The sequence below is a fragment of the Hypoxylon fragiforme genome (genome assembly GCF_022984875.1).
Source record: "Hypoxylon fragiforme strain CBS 206.31 chromosome Unknown GGS25scaffold_5, whole genome shotgun sequence".
NCBI lineage: Eukaryota > Fungi > Ascomycota > Sordariomycetes > Xylariales > Hypoxylaceae > Hypoxylon > Hypoxylon fragiforme.
The window spans coordinates 3,248,965-3,263,166 of NW_026054760.1; the positions used below are offsets into that span (position 1 = coordinate 3,248,965).

The window sequence follows — 14,202 nt, forward strand, 5'->3', positions numbered from 1 at the left end:
GTTATCGCTGCAACAGATAGACAGACAGACAGACAGACATCCACACAGTACTGCCTACAGTGAGGGTCAGCTAACGCCAAGGCACTACATGTACCAAATGTATGTTATGTATATGTGGAAAGCTGGCCCATCACATGGCAATGATTGATTGATTGCAACTGTTAACTACTTGATGATGCCACATCTCCGTCCGGGCCCAGGCAGCTAGCTACATAGCTGACTTTTTTTTTTTCAATTTTACATTTTAACTAAGGTTAACTACTAGTCTCTTAATTCGAATAATAATCCTCCCAGCAGAAGAAATCGAGATCTGTTGTATTCATTCAAGCTTGTGAAACGTAAAGTGCCAAATACCTAATATCGATTGATCAAGGTAACATTTCTAATTGATGTGTGGCCGTTAGGATAGATACCAAACGTGTGTTAGATGGGATGGTATGTACTGTAGGGCTGAATAGTGCCGCGGCGCCACGTCGGGGAATCGGGGTATTGTACAATGCATTTCTTGGATTTAGTTAACTATGTATTTTCAATTTCGAATTGACCCGCCCCGTTTGGCGTCAGCGGCGACCTGTCCGCCTGTGGTGCGTAGTACATACATACCTAGTATCGAGCAGTCCTCCGCGAGGACGCCGATGTCGTCGGCCCGGTGCGTGCTGCGTTGTTAGCTTCTCTGCGCTGTTTGCGATGCGGGACCGGCATGGCTTATCAAAAGGTTGCTATGGGGGTGGGCAACTTTGGCTGTTTGAAACTTTGAATGAATATTCGGGTTTAATCTGGATTTAGAAGGCAAGAGTTGGTAACTAGTTAGGTTGTATTATTCTCTCGCAACTTGTGCTTTACCCCCTGGCTAATCGAAAAATAGGTATTGAGCTTTAACTATTCGTATCTGCATGCGCTGATCTCGAGTAGTTAGTTAGTTAGTTGGTTGTAACCTTAGTTACTTCGTTCGTTGCATGGTCAAGGCCGAAAACCTACCTAGTACACCAAAACCATTTCTTGTCGCGCGATATTATTAACAAGCTATCGAGTTACATAGTCAGGTCAAGAGCCTTTCCGCTCGAGATGAAGTGTTTTGGAGTTTAGCAGCAGCAGCAATGATCTTCACAGAAGACCAGTAACTATGTAGGACTAGGTATAGGTCAGAAATGCCCGAACTTTGCTGTGTTGCAGATGGTATTTCGCGCTTGGCAGTGCACCCTATATTTATATAAATAACAAACAAAATGCCTCCAACTAACTATAAAATTATCCCCAGATCAAAGTTACCCCTGACGACAGGTACGCTACTTATAGTTATATGTGCAGCACATAAGTTTCCGCATAAGACTCCAACAATCATCGTCAAATAACAGCCCCTAAAGCAGGGGAGGGGTTCCTACGATTTTAGATTCTCGGACTTTTTTTTTTTTTTTTTTTTTTTTTTTTTTTTTTTTTTAGTTTACCTAGTTCCCGCAGAACGCACGATGTGACCAGGTGAGCAGACCCTGATGTGCTGTGATGTGATGCAAGGGAAATCCGGGGGAAACCTGTGTGTTAAGGTAGGTAGGTATTTTGTGCATGATCCCATTGATGAGGTGGGATGGCTCGGGTTTTTGTAACGTTAGGGTGGGTTTTGGGTTGGAAAAGAAAGAAACGGGAGGGGAAATAGAAAGGGACGTTTTGAACGTATGCATCGTGAAGAACAGTGGCGCTACTCCTCAAAGTATGGGTCTCCCACGTTTTGGGTTCCTTTTCTATTCTGTCAAGGCACACCGCCCATGGCTACCTGACCGGCTTCTGTCACAGTGACTGCTTATATTCCTAGGTAAGTTACTTGGTAAACATAGATTGTTTACTAGAGGATCTATAGATAATCATCTCAAAGACTTGCGAACTGTGCAGTATTCCTTCCTACCTAGCGAATAGGGGTAGCCGCAAGTATGTCTATTCCTACGTGACACCGAGCCCGACGATACCTAGACAACCTCGACACATGCCTGCGTAAGCGAAAGCCCAAGAAAGAGCCGATGATACAAAAAGAAGGGCGAAAAACTCTTCAGATAACTTCCCCGCAATTCGTATATATCTCGAATAGGGGCATAACTGGAAAAACCGATCGAGTCGGCGTCACTAAACCAACTTGCTTTATTATTCTTTCAATTGCTAACCGAGATATTCCATGGGGACGTTAGTCCTTATTATCCAAGTAAGTACATCTTTCTTCAAGTCTACTCTATGCCTACCTCCGAGGGACATAGTCAAATCATATGCTAAGTAACAGACAATTAATGTTGGGAATAGTTACAAACTCAAGATTCATGTTGATATGTAGCAACTCTCGTAACAAAACACCGAACGTAATCCGCACAAATTCCGGCTGACGATGGAAAACGAAAAGCGAAGCAACTGATCTATCTGTTCTTAATAGTAGGCACCGACAAGACATATATAGGAGTATATATACTGCTTAATAGATCAAAACAAACTCATGACTATGGTATCCGTAGTATTCAGCCTACATACTTAGTAAATCACGACTTTGGTTGTGGATATTCACCACCGACAAAACTGTCTGTCTAGGTCAGAGCTGATACCAACAACAGTTGAATACGCCCTCTTGTCCGTGTAATATGTTGTTGTTCACGAGTTCTCCACCCCAGCTTTTTATTCGTTCAACATCTTGTTGTCGACCCTCTTCCCCCTTCCCTTCGAACCACCTTTGAAGTGCTTCTTACTAGTCCCGATTTGGACATCTTTGGGGTCAACGCCTGCTTCCAGCGCGATCATTGCTCTGGCTTTGCGCCCACTTAGCTGCCTTTCCTGCTCCTGCGCTTGCGCAAGTCCCTGCTCCGTGTATTTGTGACTAAAAGGCATTTTGAGGTGCCCTGCGTTTCCCGTGTTTTGTGCGAAAAATGCCTTGTCAAGCTTCTTTGATTTAACACCAGTTGGTCGCACCGAAATTTCCGTATCGACTGTCGACTCGCCATCTCCTACGTCTAGCGTTTCCATGGCAGCGGCCAAGGCTGCTTGACGCTTTGCTGGTAAATGTGTTGAATCATAGAGTTCACGGTTGAACTCATCGCCTTCTCCCCACCCAGGCGGGGGCTCCACGTACAAGAGCTTTCCGCTAACATAGTCTTTGAGAATAACCCTCGCAGCTCGTGATTCATCTGGCTGACCAACACCTGATGTGGTAAAGCCGCGTGCTTTGGCGTATGCAGCCAGGAGCTCGCTTGCAGTAGGCACTCCCGTACCCCCTTCTTCAAATGGCCGAGTCTTGATGTGGATACCATAGATAGCCTCGAGGAAAGCTTGGGGAATCCTATGCGTGATAAGTGTAGTGGGACCAGTGTATTCCCGCAGCTGGTCGATTGGTAAAACACCATTGCAGACGAGGTCGCCTTTCGTTGTTGCGAAATTGGGGAACACGAGACCAGGGCAATCGCATAAAATGACCTTTTCGCTTAGGTGAATAGTTTGGAAATGCTTTGTCTTGCCTGGCGTTGCGGAAACCGAGACTTTCTTGGCACCAATCAGAGCATTGATTGTTGACGACTTTCCAACGTTGGGATAGCCGACTAGACCAATCTCTAACCTCTTATCCGGATCTGCACATGACATTAATTATTATGATACGGGAACAAAATCTGGTATGCACTTACTATCAGGATCATAAGCATGCTTGAGGAATATGTCCTCTAGTTCTTCAACTGTTAATATCCTCGTTTCATCGTCCACATCTTGGCTAAGGGATACACCGGAGTCTCCTGCGTCTTCGTCACTCTCGTCTTCCGAGGTGTTATCGGACGTGCGCTTTCGCATAGTCTTGGGGTTTGCGCTTCCGCCATTTAATGGCTCTTCAGGCTCATCTTCAAGATTACGTTCGTCGTTCATCTGCTTCGCCAAACTTGCGGAGAAAAAGCGGTAGGCTATCCGGCGTTCTGTGAAGTGTTTGGCCCATGCTTTCCTCTGGTTTGTGGTCATCATGTCTGCCTTGTTGACTAACAGCAGGTTCTTCTTTCCCGGGTCTACATCCTTTACATATGATTCTAGATCTTCGGAGCGGAACATGAGAGGATTGCGGGCGTCGACAATTTGGACAACTAGATCCGATCTCTCGATAACGCGCCACAGTTGCCTCCACACCTCCAAGTTGCGTTCAAACGGGGTCATGAGGAGATCGTCATTTTCCTGAAGTTCTGCTAGGCCTCGTCGCCAGTTCAGGAAACTCTCCCGTTCGAGTTGGTCCAGCTCTTCGGCAGTGGTAGAGGCATCCCAGTGGGGCCGCCTTGGAACGGTTAATCTGGATCTATGCTGGTTATGCTTTCCTATGACATGCCGTTCCTCGTTCGCGGATAAGACGTAAGGATTCCTTTGGTCGGTGTGTATGATTTTGACATTGTTCATCTTCTCGGCGGTAAAGTCGGTACCTGCAAGTTCGGCCGTCGCAAGGAACTCGTCCAAGGCGCCTTGCTCGGTTACGGAGCGCATTTTAACCCATGCTGCCTCCTTTCTGTCATTTGTAATATACTATAATCTCTGTGTGAGTGACTAACTGCTTAGATGAAAGAGTAGGAGGCGGGAATATTATACCTCTTCGCCAGTTGCATGGTTGATTCTGGTGACAGCTCCTTTTTTACGATCAGAACCTTTGCCCTTTCCAAAGCGATCATTCATCAAACTATTGCCGAGTCCGACCGCATTTTTGGACTTTGGTTGCGGCATATTGAATACCAAATTGAATACCAATATATATGACAAGAGACACTGCAGTCAAATGTTTGAAATGTGTCAAAATAAAAGGTTCGGGAGATTGCCGATGGTAATGCGACTTTCATAAAATAGCAAAAAGGGTTAATAATAAACTTGAACTCTGTTGAAAAGTCGAGGTTAGTTGTTTCCTTCTGGTCATTGATTTTCATAGAATCGCTGATTAATGGAGGGGCAATTTATTTTTTTGGCGTCACCCCACGACTGATAAGACCGATAATCAATTCACCCCACCAAAATTTTCAAATTTCAGGGTTCAGTGACAAGAAGTATCCATTTACAACTTGAACTTTGAACTTACATATACAATTATTCTTAAGCTTGCTATTGAATATTGTTGGGTCATTCCGGTATTCAATCTTCTTTTCAGCAAGGAACTATAATATCCAAAAAAAAATCTATTAAATCAATAAATCAACCAATATGCCGAAAGGCAAGTGGATGTATGTATTTCATGAACTCCGATGTCTCTTCCGCCAACTCATCGCGCATTCGTTAACCAATCCAAAACAGCAACAAGAAGACGGCCCAGCACTTTACGCTGGTCCACCGTCCACAAAATGACCCCCTCATTCACGATACCGACGCACCATCTATGATCCTAAACCCCACTTCTCTTCCCAATGCCTCCAAAGTAAAAAAGCTCGACGATCTTGCCTCTGACCTAGGCATTGATACCGAGCGCATCCGCGAAAACGAAGGAGAAGCTGCCAGCTATGGCGTCTACTACGATGACACCGAGTATGATTATATGCAGCATCTACGAGACCTTGACTCCGGAAATGGTGGCGGCGAAGTAGTCTTCATCGAGGCTGATAATGGAGTCAAGAACAAGGGCAAAGGGAAGCAGAAGGAGAGCCTGGAGGATGCTTTAAAGAAACTCGACATGGAGGGCGAACAACACAAGCGCGATGAGCTATTCGGCGATGATTTCTTACCATCAAAGAACCTACAACATCTCACCTACCAGGCGCAGCAAGATGTCCCCGATGTCATTGGTGGGTTCCAACCTGACATGGACCCACGATTGCGCGAAGTGCTGGAGGCATTAGAGGATGAGGCATATGTCGACGATAGTGACGACATATTCCAAGAGCTAGCCAAGGATGGCCGTGAGCTGGACGAAATCGAGTTCGAAGAAGAATTTGATGAGGACGGTTGGGAATCGGATGACACTGCCAAGCCGATCAGGGAGTACAAGACCGACTCGACTGACGCACCGGACTTAGTCCCTGTCGATGAAGATGGCGAGGGTGGCGTGACAGTTAAAAATGAGAACTGGCTTGACGAGTTCAAGAAATTCAAGAAGGAGCAAAAGCCAGCCTCGAAGCCTGTGGCGCCGTCGCACTCAGACCTGCAATCGCTCATGACCACTACCACCAACGGTGGCCGTCGAAAGAAGCGTAAGGGTGCGCTGACGAGCGAGTCAGGGTATTCAATGACGTCTTCATCTCTTGTCCGCACAGAGCAGCTTGGAATCCTAGACGCGCGCTTCGACAAGATTGAAGAGCAATATAACGAGGACGACGAGGATGATTTCCCCGAAGACGCCTCCATCGCGCAATCCCAGATCTCCACCACATCTAGCGTAACAGGGCCCATGCGCAACGACTTCGACGGCATTCTTGATGACTTCTTGGGTGGCTACTCGATGCACGGAAAGAAGCACGTGAAGAAGGGCAAGTGGAAGAGCGGCACAGCCGAGCTGGACGAGATCAGGCGGGAGTTGGGCCCGGCTAGGGTCCGCGGTACTTACGGTGTTAAATCGCCGGCTTCGACCCGGGGAACAGCGTCGGCGTCGGCGTCTCGATGAAGGAGATCAAAAAAAAAGGGGGAACTGAATCAATGTGTTGCTAGAATAGAATATCTAGAGATACCCACGAAGTGAATGAACAAACACGCAAAATAAATGTCCTACTTGCCTAGATACCTAATCATGCAAAGCCCCTTTTCTGTGATACCTACCTTCTAAGTAAGTAAATAGGGAGTAATACTACGAGTACAAGCCTTGTCGAGTGAAGCATCAATCCGCATTTACTACCTACTATAATGTGTAACAGAACGATACTAGGTACCTACCCAGGCACGTAAGTCTAATTCAGTGTCTACCTACCTAGGTAGCCTGGCAATTCATCTGCGACAGACGTCAAGTGGGCAGACTGACTTGACTGTACATACGGTATGCATGTTTGAAAATTCCCAAGCCAACGAGTATTTAGTATTCTCCCATGCAGGTATCTATCTAGAACACCCATACAGCACAGCGAAGTATCTCATGTACATGTAGCCAGTAGCCATTGATCGCGCATCTTCAACAGGAATTTGTGCACGAGTAGCAGCAGTAGGTAATAGCATCAGTAGCAGTAGCAGCAGCAATAGCAGTAGCGGTAGTATCGGTAGTAGTAGAGAAAGCACGAGAAAAAGCACGAGGTACTAGCTGGTGAGCAAAAGGATAATTACACAGCACCTACTAACTAAGTGGCTAAGCTAGGTAGGTAGGCAGGCAGGCAGGCAGGCGAGTATCCCCCCCTTAAACGTCTCCGTACTTGGTGCTACTTGGTGCTACTTGGTAGCTGGTTCTGGAGCAGGGGATGGCGGCAGGGATTGGTTATATTGGATGGCGTTTCGCAGGTCGCGAATCCACCGCAACATGTCCCGGAACGCAGGGGGGAACTCCGCCGCTGGCCACTCTGGGTCATCGTCTTCCTAGCGATGCCCGTTCATAGCAGGTGGGCGCTCCGGGCCGTAGGCCCCTGGTGCTTGGGGCAGCTCCTCCTCCGTGTCGTCGTCGAACTCGCCTTCCTCGCTCACTTCCTCGTCTCCCTCGTCGTCGTAATCGTACTCGCTTTCCTCGTCGCCATCTTCCAGCTCCCCCTCCTCGTCGCCTTCTGTCCCTTCAGCATAGCAACTCTCCACCGTACCTTGCATGCCCTGGGGTATGCCGCGGCCCTGCTGCTGCATCTGGTTGATGATGCTCGTGAGCTTGTCGTTCTTCTTCTTGATGTCCTCGATGTCCTTGATGTACCTGTTTCGTTCCTCGGCCATCTTGAGGATATTCTGGTTGAGTGCGCCTTCTTTGCGCTTGTAGGCCTCGTTTTCCTTTTCGAGTTTCTTTGTCTTCTTAGACATATCTTCCATTTCCTTACGAAAAGTCAAAAACAGGTCGTTACTGTTGTTAAGGGTATCCTCGACCTCCTCATTTGTTAATGCCTTGGCACGGCGTGCTATTGAGGGGCACAGGGCGCATACCTGCTTAAACTTCTCGACATAAACGTTCAACTGGTTTCGCAACTCAGTCTCGGTTTTGGAGAATGTAAGCACTTGACTGTTGAGCTGGCGCGCGCGGCTGGCCTCCGCCTCCGCCGTCTTTTTCTGCTGTTCGTAACGAGCCATATTGCATTGCACTTCAATCTCTTTGGTTCGCATGGCGGAGTGGAAGTGTAGCTCTCGTAGCTCATACTGGTCAATAAGGGATTTGAATCGAGCCTTGAATCTGTAATGTTTTGGTTAATACGGAGCCTGTTCGCGCCTAACGTTGGGAGATGAGCGCACAATTCTTCAGCCTTCATGTACACCACTTGCTTCCTTGGGTTGTCTTTCTCTTCTTGATAGCCTTCTAGAGTTTCGAGCACCTTCTTGAAGCGCTCGTCAGATGAGGCCTTCAGTCGATCATGGGTATCGTTCAAAGCGCGGTGTTCATTCTATAAACCATTTCCATCAGCGTGAAGTCCCAGTCCCCCAGAATAGGCTCATAATACCTTCAGCTTGTTGTTCTCTTTTTGCAACTCACGACAGAGCTTTTCTAATTTCTCCTTTAGGCCAATTTGTTTGCTTAGATCTGTGCGGCTGGAATCCTTTTCCTTTTGCAACTGATCCGCGCGCTTCTTGTTCTTGATATTTTCGCGCTCGAGCCGCTTCATATTTGCAAAAAGCTCCGAGGATCGCTTAGTTAGAAGCTCGATTTTGTCCATATCGTTCATCTTATTCATCTGATGGTTGAGCTCGCGATTGGCCTTGCGTACTTCTCGATCTAGTAAACGGCAAGACATTAGCAAGGCCCAGATATCACAAACAGAACCAATTAGACCATAAAATTTGGCAAGAGAGTGATCGCTCAGCGCAGGCCGTGATTTGATGCTGTGTATTGGTGCCGTGCGACGGAGTAAAGGTTGCATATTGTATTCGTAGGCGCCGTTTTAAAGGGTATCGCGACCTGCGTGTCGGGGGATTTTGGCTTCTCGTCTGCGACAAATGGTGCGTAAATACATTTATAACGTCGCAAGTCGCTCATTCGAATGTTCCGACAAGCCCGTAACTGTCGAAAATGCGCCATGGCGGGTATGGGAACAAGGTTCGTTCTCCGTAATTGCCGGTCTACCCTCATTTGGATAATGCTTTGTAGGTAGGTAGCGTGATAGATCACCCTCTGAATTTTGAAGTCCAATATCACCTATAGATAACCCAAGAATGTACAAGCGACGCAAACTAGGAAAAGACCTACCAATTTCCGCCTCTTGCTCCTTTTCGGCAGCCGTGTCGACTTCCAACTGGGAGATCCTAGCGGCGACGAGTTTTGAAGCCTCGTTTGAATCGAGGGGTTTTTTCCCCTTTCCTTTCTTAGCGGAAGTGTTCGAAGCCATAGCGGGCGTTGGAGTCGGAGCGAGTCGAGGCTCTTGAACGGGAACATGGTGACCGTTCGGTAGGATATCGTCGTGAGCGTGGAGGTGAGCATGAACTGAATTTCCATTCGTGGTGGGAATAGAAGAAAGAGGGGCAGGCGTGGCGGATGGGGCACGACTATTCGTAGTCGCCATGATTACCTAGAATGACGGAGCTTCGCTGCGGAAGTATCGGTCAATCAGAATTGCAAGGCGACCCAAGACCCGGAATGATAGAAGTAAAGGCAAAGAATAGGAAGTGAAAGTGACGATGTGATTATATGAACGCACCGATCAGAATTATTGTTCATTGGAAAGGTTGAAGATGCAATAAGCTTAGATATGAAGAAGAAAAATAATGTTTGCGGAGGGGTAAGAAAAACTAGAGTCAGCTCGATTTTGCCTTAGGTGTTCAAGGCTACGTGGTTGCTAGTGGAGGCTGTAGAGTGGTATGTGATTCAGTGATAAATGCAGACTTTTGAGGGTTGAGATGAAGCGCGGCGTTTTAGTGTCGGTTACTTAATCAATCACAGCGACGGAAGACGGAAGGAAATGAAGACACACACCGGACTGCCGCTGCAACTGCTGCAATTGCTGCAATTGCTGCACGATGCGACCGCCTACTAGGTACCTACCTAGGGTAAGTAAACTTAACTTTAGTGGAGGTACCTATGTACATAGTAGTAACTGCAATATCTGATACGCTAAAACCTGCCTAAGAAAAAAAAAGATGAAGAATTTAACACTAGCGGATCCGAGCCGCCGGTTTTATGTGGAGATTACACTATTTAACTTCATTTTAATATGTATGAAGCAGCTATAATATGTTATCAGTATTCATCAAACCCTTATATTTGCAAGGAAACCTAACCAATTGAGAGCAAGTTAATGCGATTAAGCCAACATCACATAGATCAGCCTCAATAATCACATATCTAGGTACTTATATCGGCGAGCAGGGGTGGACCCGCCAAATATGCGTCATCCAGCATGATGTTACCCGTGACTGCTACCTAGTACCTATCCATCCATAGCACTTGTCCATCGGAAATTTTCTAGAAATGCAGTTGCCATCATACGCCTCGAGCATTTTATCAATCGTCGATTGATCTTTCGTTTCCTTACCCATTGACCTTTTTTCTTCTCCTTGATCTTTTTTTCTTCTTCGTCACTGTGCCGCCTAGTTTGTGGTAACCGTGGTTTTATCCCGTTACATTAATAGGTGGTGTCCTTCATCTCTCACCGATGCTCTGTAATATTATTAGCCTCTGCTACTAATTACTACATCAAGAAGAAGATGTTGCGCAACGCGGTAAACACAGCAACAAGCGCGGCGAAGAAAGCTGTAACGGAATTATCCCATTACCCGAAGCCTGGAGAAAAACTTCATGGCTTCACTTTGCTAAGAACAAAACATGTTCCAGAGCTAGAGTTGACTGCTTTACACTTACGGCATGACAAGACAGGCGCTGATTATCTGCACATCGCCCGAGATGATAGCAATAATGTCTTCTCCATCGGCTTCAAGACGAATCCGCCTGATGACACAGGCGTACCGCATATCCTTGAGCACACAACCTTATGCGGTAGCCAGAAGTATCCTATACGAGATCCCTTCTTCAAGATGTTACCACGAACTCTCTCCAACTTCATGAATGCCTTTACCGCCTCCGACCACACCTACTACCCATTTGCCACAACCAACGCTCAAGACTTTCAGAACTTGATGTCAGTATACCTCGACGCGACTCTGCATCCTTTGTTGAAAGAGACGGACTTCACGCAGGAGGGCTGGCGAATCGGACCTGAAAATCCTAGGGTTGCGGAGAAGGATGGAGATTCCGATGCCGACAGCAAGCTCGTTTTCAAGGGTGTTGTCTACAACGAGATGAAGGGCCAAATGTCAGATGCTGGCTACCTCTTTTATATCCGTTTCCAAGATCATATCTTCCCATCCATCAACAACTCTGGTGGTGATCCACAGAAAATCACCGACTTGACATACGAGCAACTACGGAATTTTCATGCTCAGCATTATCATCCGAGCAATGCGAAGCTAATGACATACGGTGACATGCCCTTAGCTGATCATCTTAAAGAGGTCGATGCTCGGATGAAGGCGTTTGAGCAGATCCAAACAGATATTGAGCATAAACGACCGATCGATCTTAACAGTGGACCACGTACTGTGACTGTGCATGGGCCCATGGATCCGCTTGCCGACTCTGACAAGCAATACAAAACTTCAGTCTCATGGGTTTTGGGCGATACCAGCAATGTACTAGAGTCCTTCTCGATTGCCCTACTTTCATCTCTTTTGATGGATGGATACGGATCCCCTTTGTATAAGGGGCTAATCGAAAGTGGCTTAGGTACAGATTGGAGTCCCAATACCGGTTATGACGGGTCTGCTGCTACAGGCATCTTTTCCATTGGATTGACTGGAGTCGGGCAATCCAATGTGGAAAGGGTGAAGAGCGAGGTGCAGAAATTGTTACGTGAGATTCGCGGTAACGGTTTCGAGAAAGTCAAAATCGACGGATATCTTCACCAGCTTGAATTAAGTCTAAAGCATAAGACTGCGAACTTCGGCCTTTCCGTGCTACATCGTTTGAAGGGAAAGTGGTTCTCAGGTACCGACCCCTTCGACTCACTAGCATGGAATTCCACAGTTTCCGCGTTCGAGGCGAAACTTGCTGAAGGTAATTATCTTGAAGGGTTAATGGATAAGTACTTATTGAATGATAAGACTCTCACTTTCACAATGGCGCCTTCAGAAACATACGGCGTGGAAGTGGCGAAGGAAGAAGAGGACAGGTTGGCAGCCAAGATTTCAGATGCAGCTCACAAGGCTGGTGGAGAGCAAAAGGCCAAGAAACTCTTTGAGCAAAGGGAACTTGAACTTTTGGTCGAGCAGAACAAATCAAGCACACAAGATTTGAGCTGTCTCCCAACTGTTCATGTCAGGGATATACCAAGGCAGAAGGAGCCTGCTATATTAAGACAGGAAAACTATCGTGGCATCCCAATCTTATCGCATGAAGCCCCTACTAATGGTCTTACCTACTTTCGGGCAATCAATACCTTTGAGAACTTGCCTAGTGATCTTCGATCCCTGATCCCACTTTTTACAGACTCCATCATGCGGCTTGGGACAAAAGACATGACCATGGAGCAACTCGAAGACGAAATCAAACTCAAGACTGGGGGTATATCCGTCAGTTATGTATCGACCTCATCACCGGAAGATTTCAGCAAGGCAGATGAGGGACTTCTTCTAAAAGGCACTGCCTTGGATCGTAACGTGCCGGAGATGTTTGGCCTCCTACGCAAGATCATCTTGGAGACCAATTTCGACAGTCCTGAGGCAGCTCTTAGGATCCGGCAACTCTTGGAAGCTGCAGCTGATGGTGTCGTGAACGACATTGCCTCATCTGGCCACTCTTATGCTAAAAGATATGCAGAGTCCGGTATAACACAGGAGGGTTACCTATCTGAACAAGTAGGTGGCTTATCACAGGTAAAACTCATTACGTCGCTCGCCAAGCGACCAGAATCAAATCAGTTTGAAGACGTGATTGAAAAGCTCAAACTTATTCAGAAAACTGCATTGGCAGGTCTTAACATCCGCACGTCGCTGACTTGTGGCTCGGATAGCTATCAAGCCAACGCTGATTCGTTGTTCGATTTTCTGGCATCTAAGCCGAGTGAGCCTATTAACTTTCCATTATCAAAGCAGCTTCAAAGTAAGCAGCCGCTTACGCAAGATATCAAAACCTTTTTTCCACTTCCCTACCAAGTTTACTATGGTTGCCTTGCTCTCCCAGCCGCCTCCTACACTCACCTGCACAGTGCACCGCTCCAGATCTTAGCACAACTTTTGACCCACAAGCACCTCCATCATGAAATTCGTGAAAAGGGTGGTGCTTATGGAGGCGGGGCTTATATGAGAGGCCTCGATGGAATATTTGGATTCTACTCGTATCGCGACCCAAACCCGCAAAACACCCTTTCCATCATGAGGAATGCCGGCCGCTGGGCAGCTGATAAGGAATGGTCAGAGCAGGACCTCGAAGAAGCGAAAATATCAGTCTTCCAAGGTGTTGACGCACCCAAGGCTGTTAGTTCAGAGGGCATGCTTCAATTCATGGCAGGCATCACGCCGGAGATGCAGCAGAAAAGACGTGAACGACTCTTGGACGTGACAAAAGATCAAGTCCAAAAGGTTGCTGCGTTGTACATCGTCAACGCTCTCGCTAAAGAAAAGGAACGGGTCGCCTTCCTCGGTAAGAGGCAGGACTGGGTTGACGAGTCTTGGAAGGTGAATGAATTAGACGTTAGCGGCGTCGAGTGAGGACCGAAACCTAACGCTCTACCCTGATTATCTGTACAATATTTGTGCATATACCCATCTCCAACTAGCTAGACTATCTGTACATGTCCCGCGCTATGCTCAGCTTTTATGCACTTTAGGGTGCTAATCATGCGACTCCGGTGCCATCCCACACCTTTCCAGCGTTCAGATACGATACGTCTTCTTGCTGGGGGGTTTCCTTACGGATCCTCCCCTCCATAGCATGGAGACCACCATAAGACGCGAGAGCAAACCAACTATTGAGGTTAGGGTCTCTGGACGACGCCTTACGGGGCATTGTTGGACATGAGACCCAACCTCATATGCTCGTTCTTTCAGACCCGGATTCCTTAGTTTTGGAACTCTGGACTATAGAACAGAGTACATGCCTGCAGTGTGCACGCTCACAAAGTAGGTACCCTAAGTTTGGGTACTAAG

The 14,202-nt window shown here is 47.1% G+C and overlaps 4 protein-coding genes across 4 annotated transcripts; 2 read left to right on the forward strand and 2 right to left on the reverse strand.

The window, feature by feature from the left end:
• Positions 1-2,646: 2,646 nt before the first annotated feature.
• Positions 2,647-4,707, reverse strand: GGS25DRAFT_522146 (P-loop containing nucleoside triphosphate hydrolase protein; the record flags this gene model as incomplete). The annotated part of the gene is made up of 3 exons (XM_049264169.1): positions 2,647-3,590; positions 3,645-4,512; positions 4,576-4,707. 3 exons carry the CDS (start codon positions 4,705-4,707, stop codon positions 2,647-2,649), a joined length of 1,944 nt encoding a protein of 647 aa, XP_049117112.1.
• A 318-nt stretch (positions 4,708-5,025) lies between these two features.
• GGS25DRAFT_298187 (Low temperature viability protein) lies at positions 5,026-6,683 on the forward strand. The gene is made up of 2 exons (XM_049257626.1): positions 5,026-5,195; positions 5,266-6,683. The coding sequence occupies exons 1-2, from the start codon at positions 5,176-5,178 to the stop codon at positions 6,563-6,565; spliced, it is 1,320 nt and encodes a 439-aa protein (XP_049117113.1). The 5' UTR covers positions 5,026-5,175; the 3' UTR covers positions 6,566-6,683.
• Positions 6,684-7,244: 561 nt separating this feature from the next.
• On the reverse strand, positions 7,245-9,969 carry GGS25DRAFT_492365 (myosin-like coiled-coil protein-domain-containing protein). Its single transcript, XM_049261188.1, has 5 exons — positions 9,254-9,969; positions 8,511-8,782; positions 8,305-8,453; positions 8,002-8,245; positions 7,245-7,893 (listed from the first exon to the last, which is right to left on the reverse strand). Exons 1-5 carry the CDS (start codon positions 9,564-9,566, stop codon positions 7,459-7,461), a joined length of 1,413 nt encoding a protein of 470 aa, XP_049117114.1. The 5' UTR covers positions 9,567-9,969; the 3' UTR covers positions 7,245-7,458.
• A 569-nt stretch (positions 9,970-10,538) lies between these two features.
• Positions 10,539-13,828, forward strand: GGS25DRAFT_298365 (Metalloenzyme, LuxS/M16 peptidase-like protein). The gene is made up of 2 exons (XM_049257628.1): positions 10,539-10,632; positions 10,708-13,828. The coding sequence occupies exon 2, from the start codon at positions 10,708-10,710 to the stop codon at positions 13,762-13,764; it is 3,057 nt and encodes a 1,018-aa protein (XP_049117115.1). The 5' UTR covers positions 10,539-10,632; the 3' UTR covers positions 13,765-13,828.
• Positions 13,829-14,202: the final 374 nt, after the last annotated feature.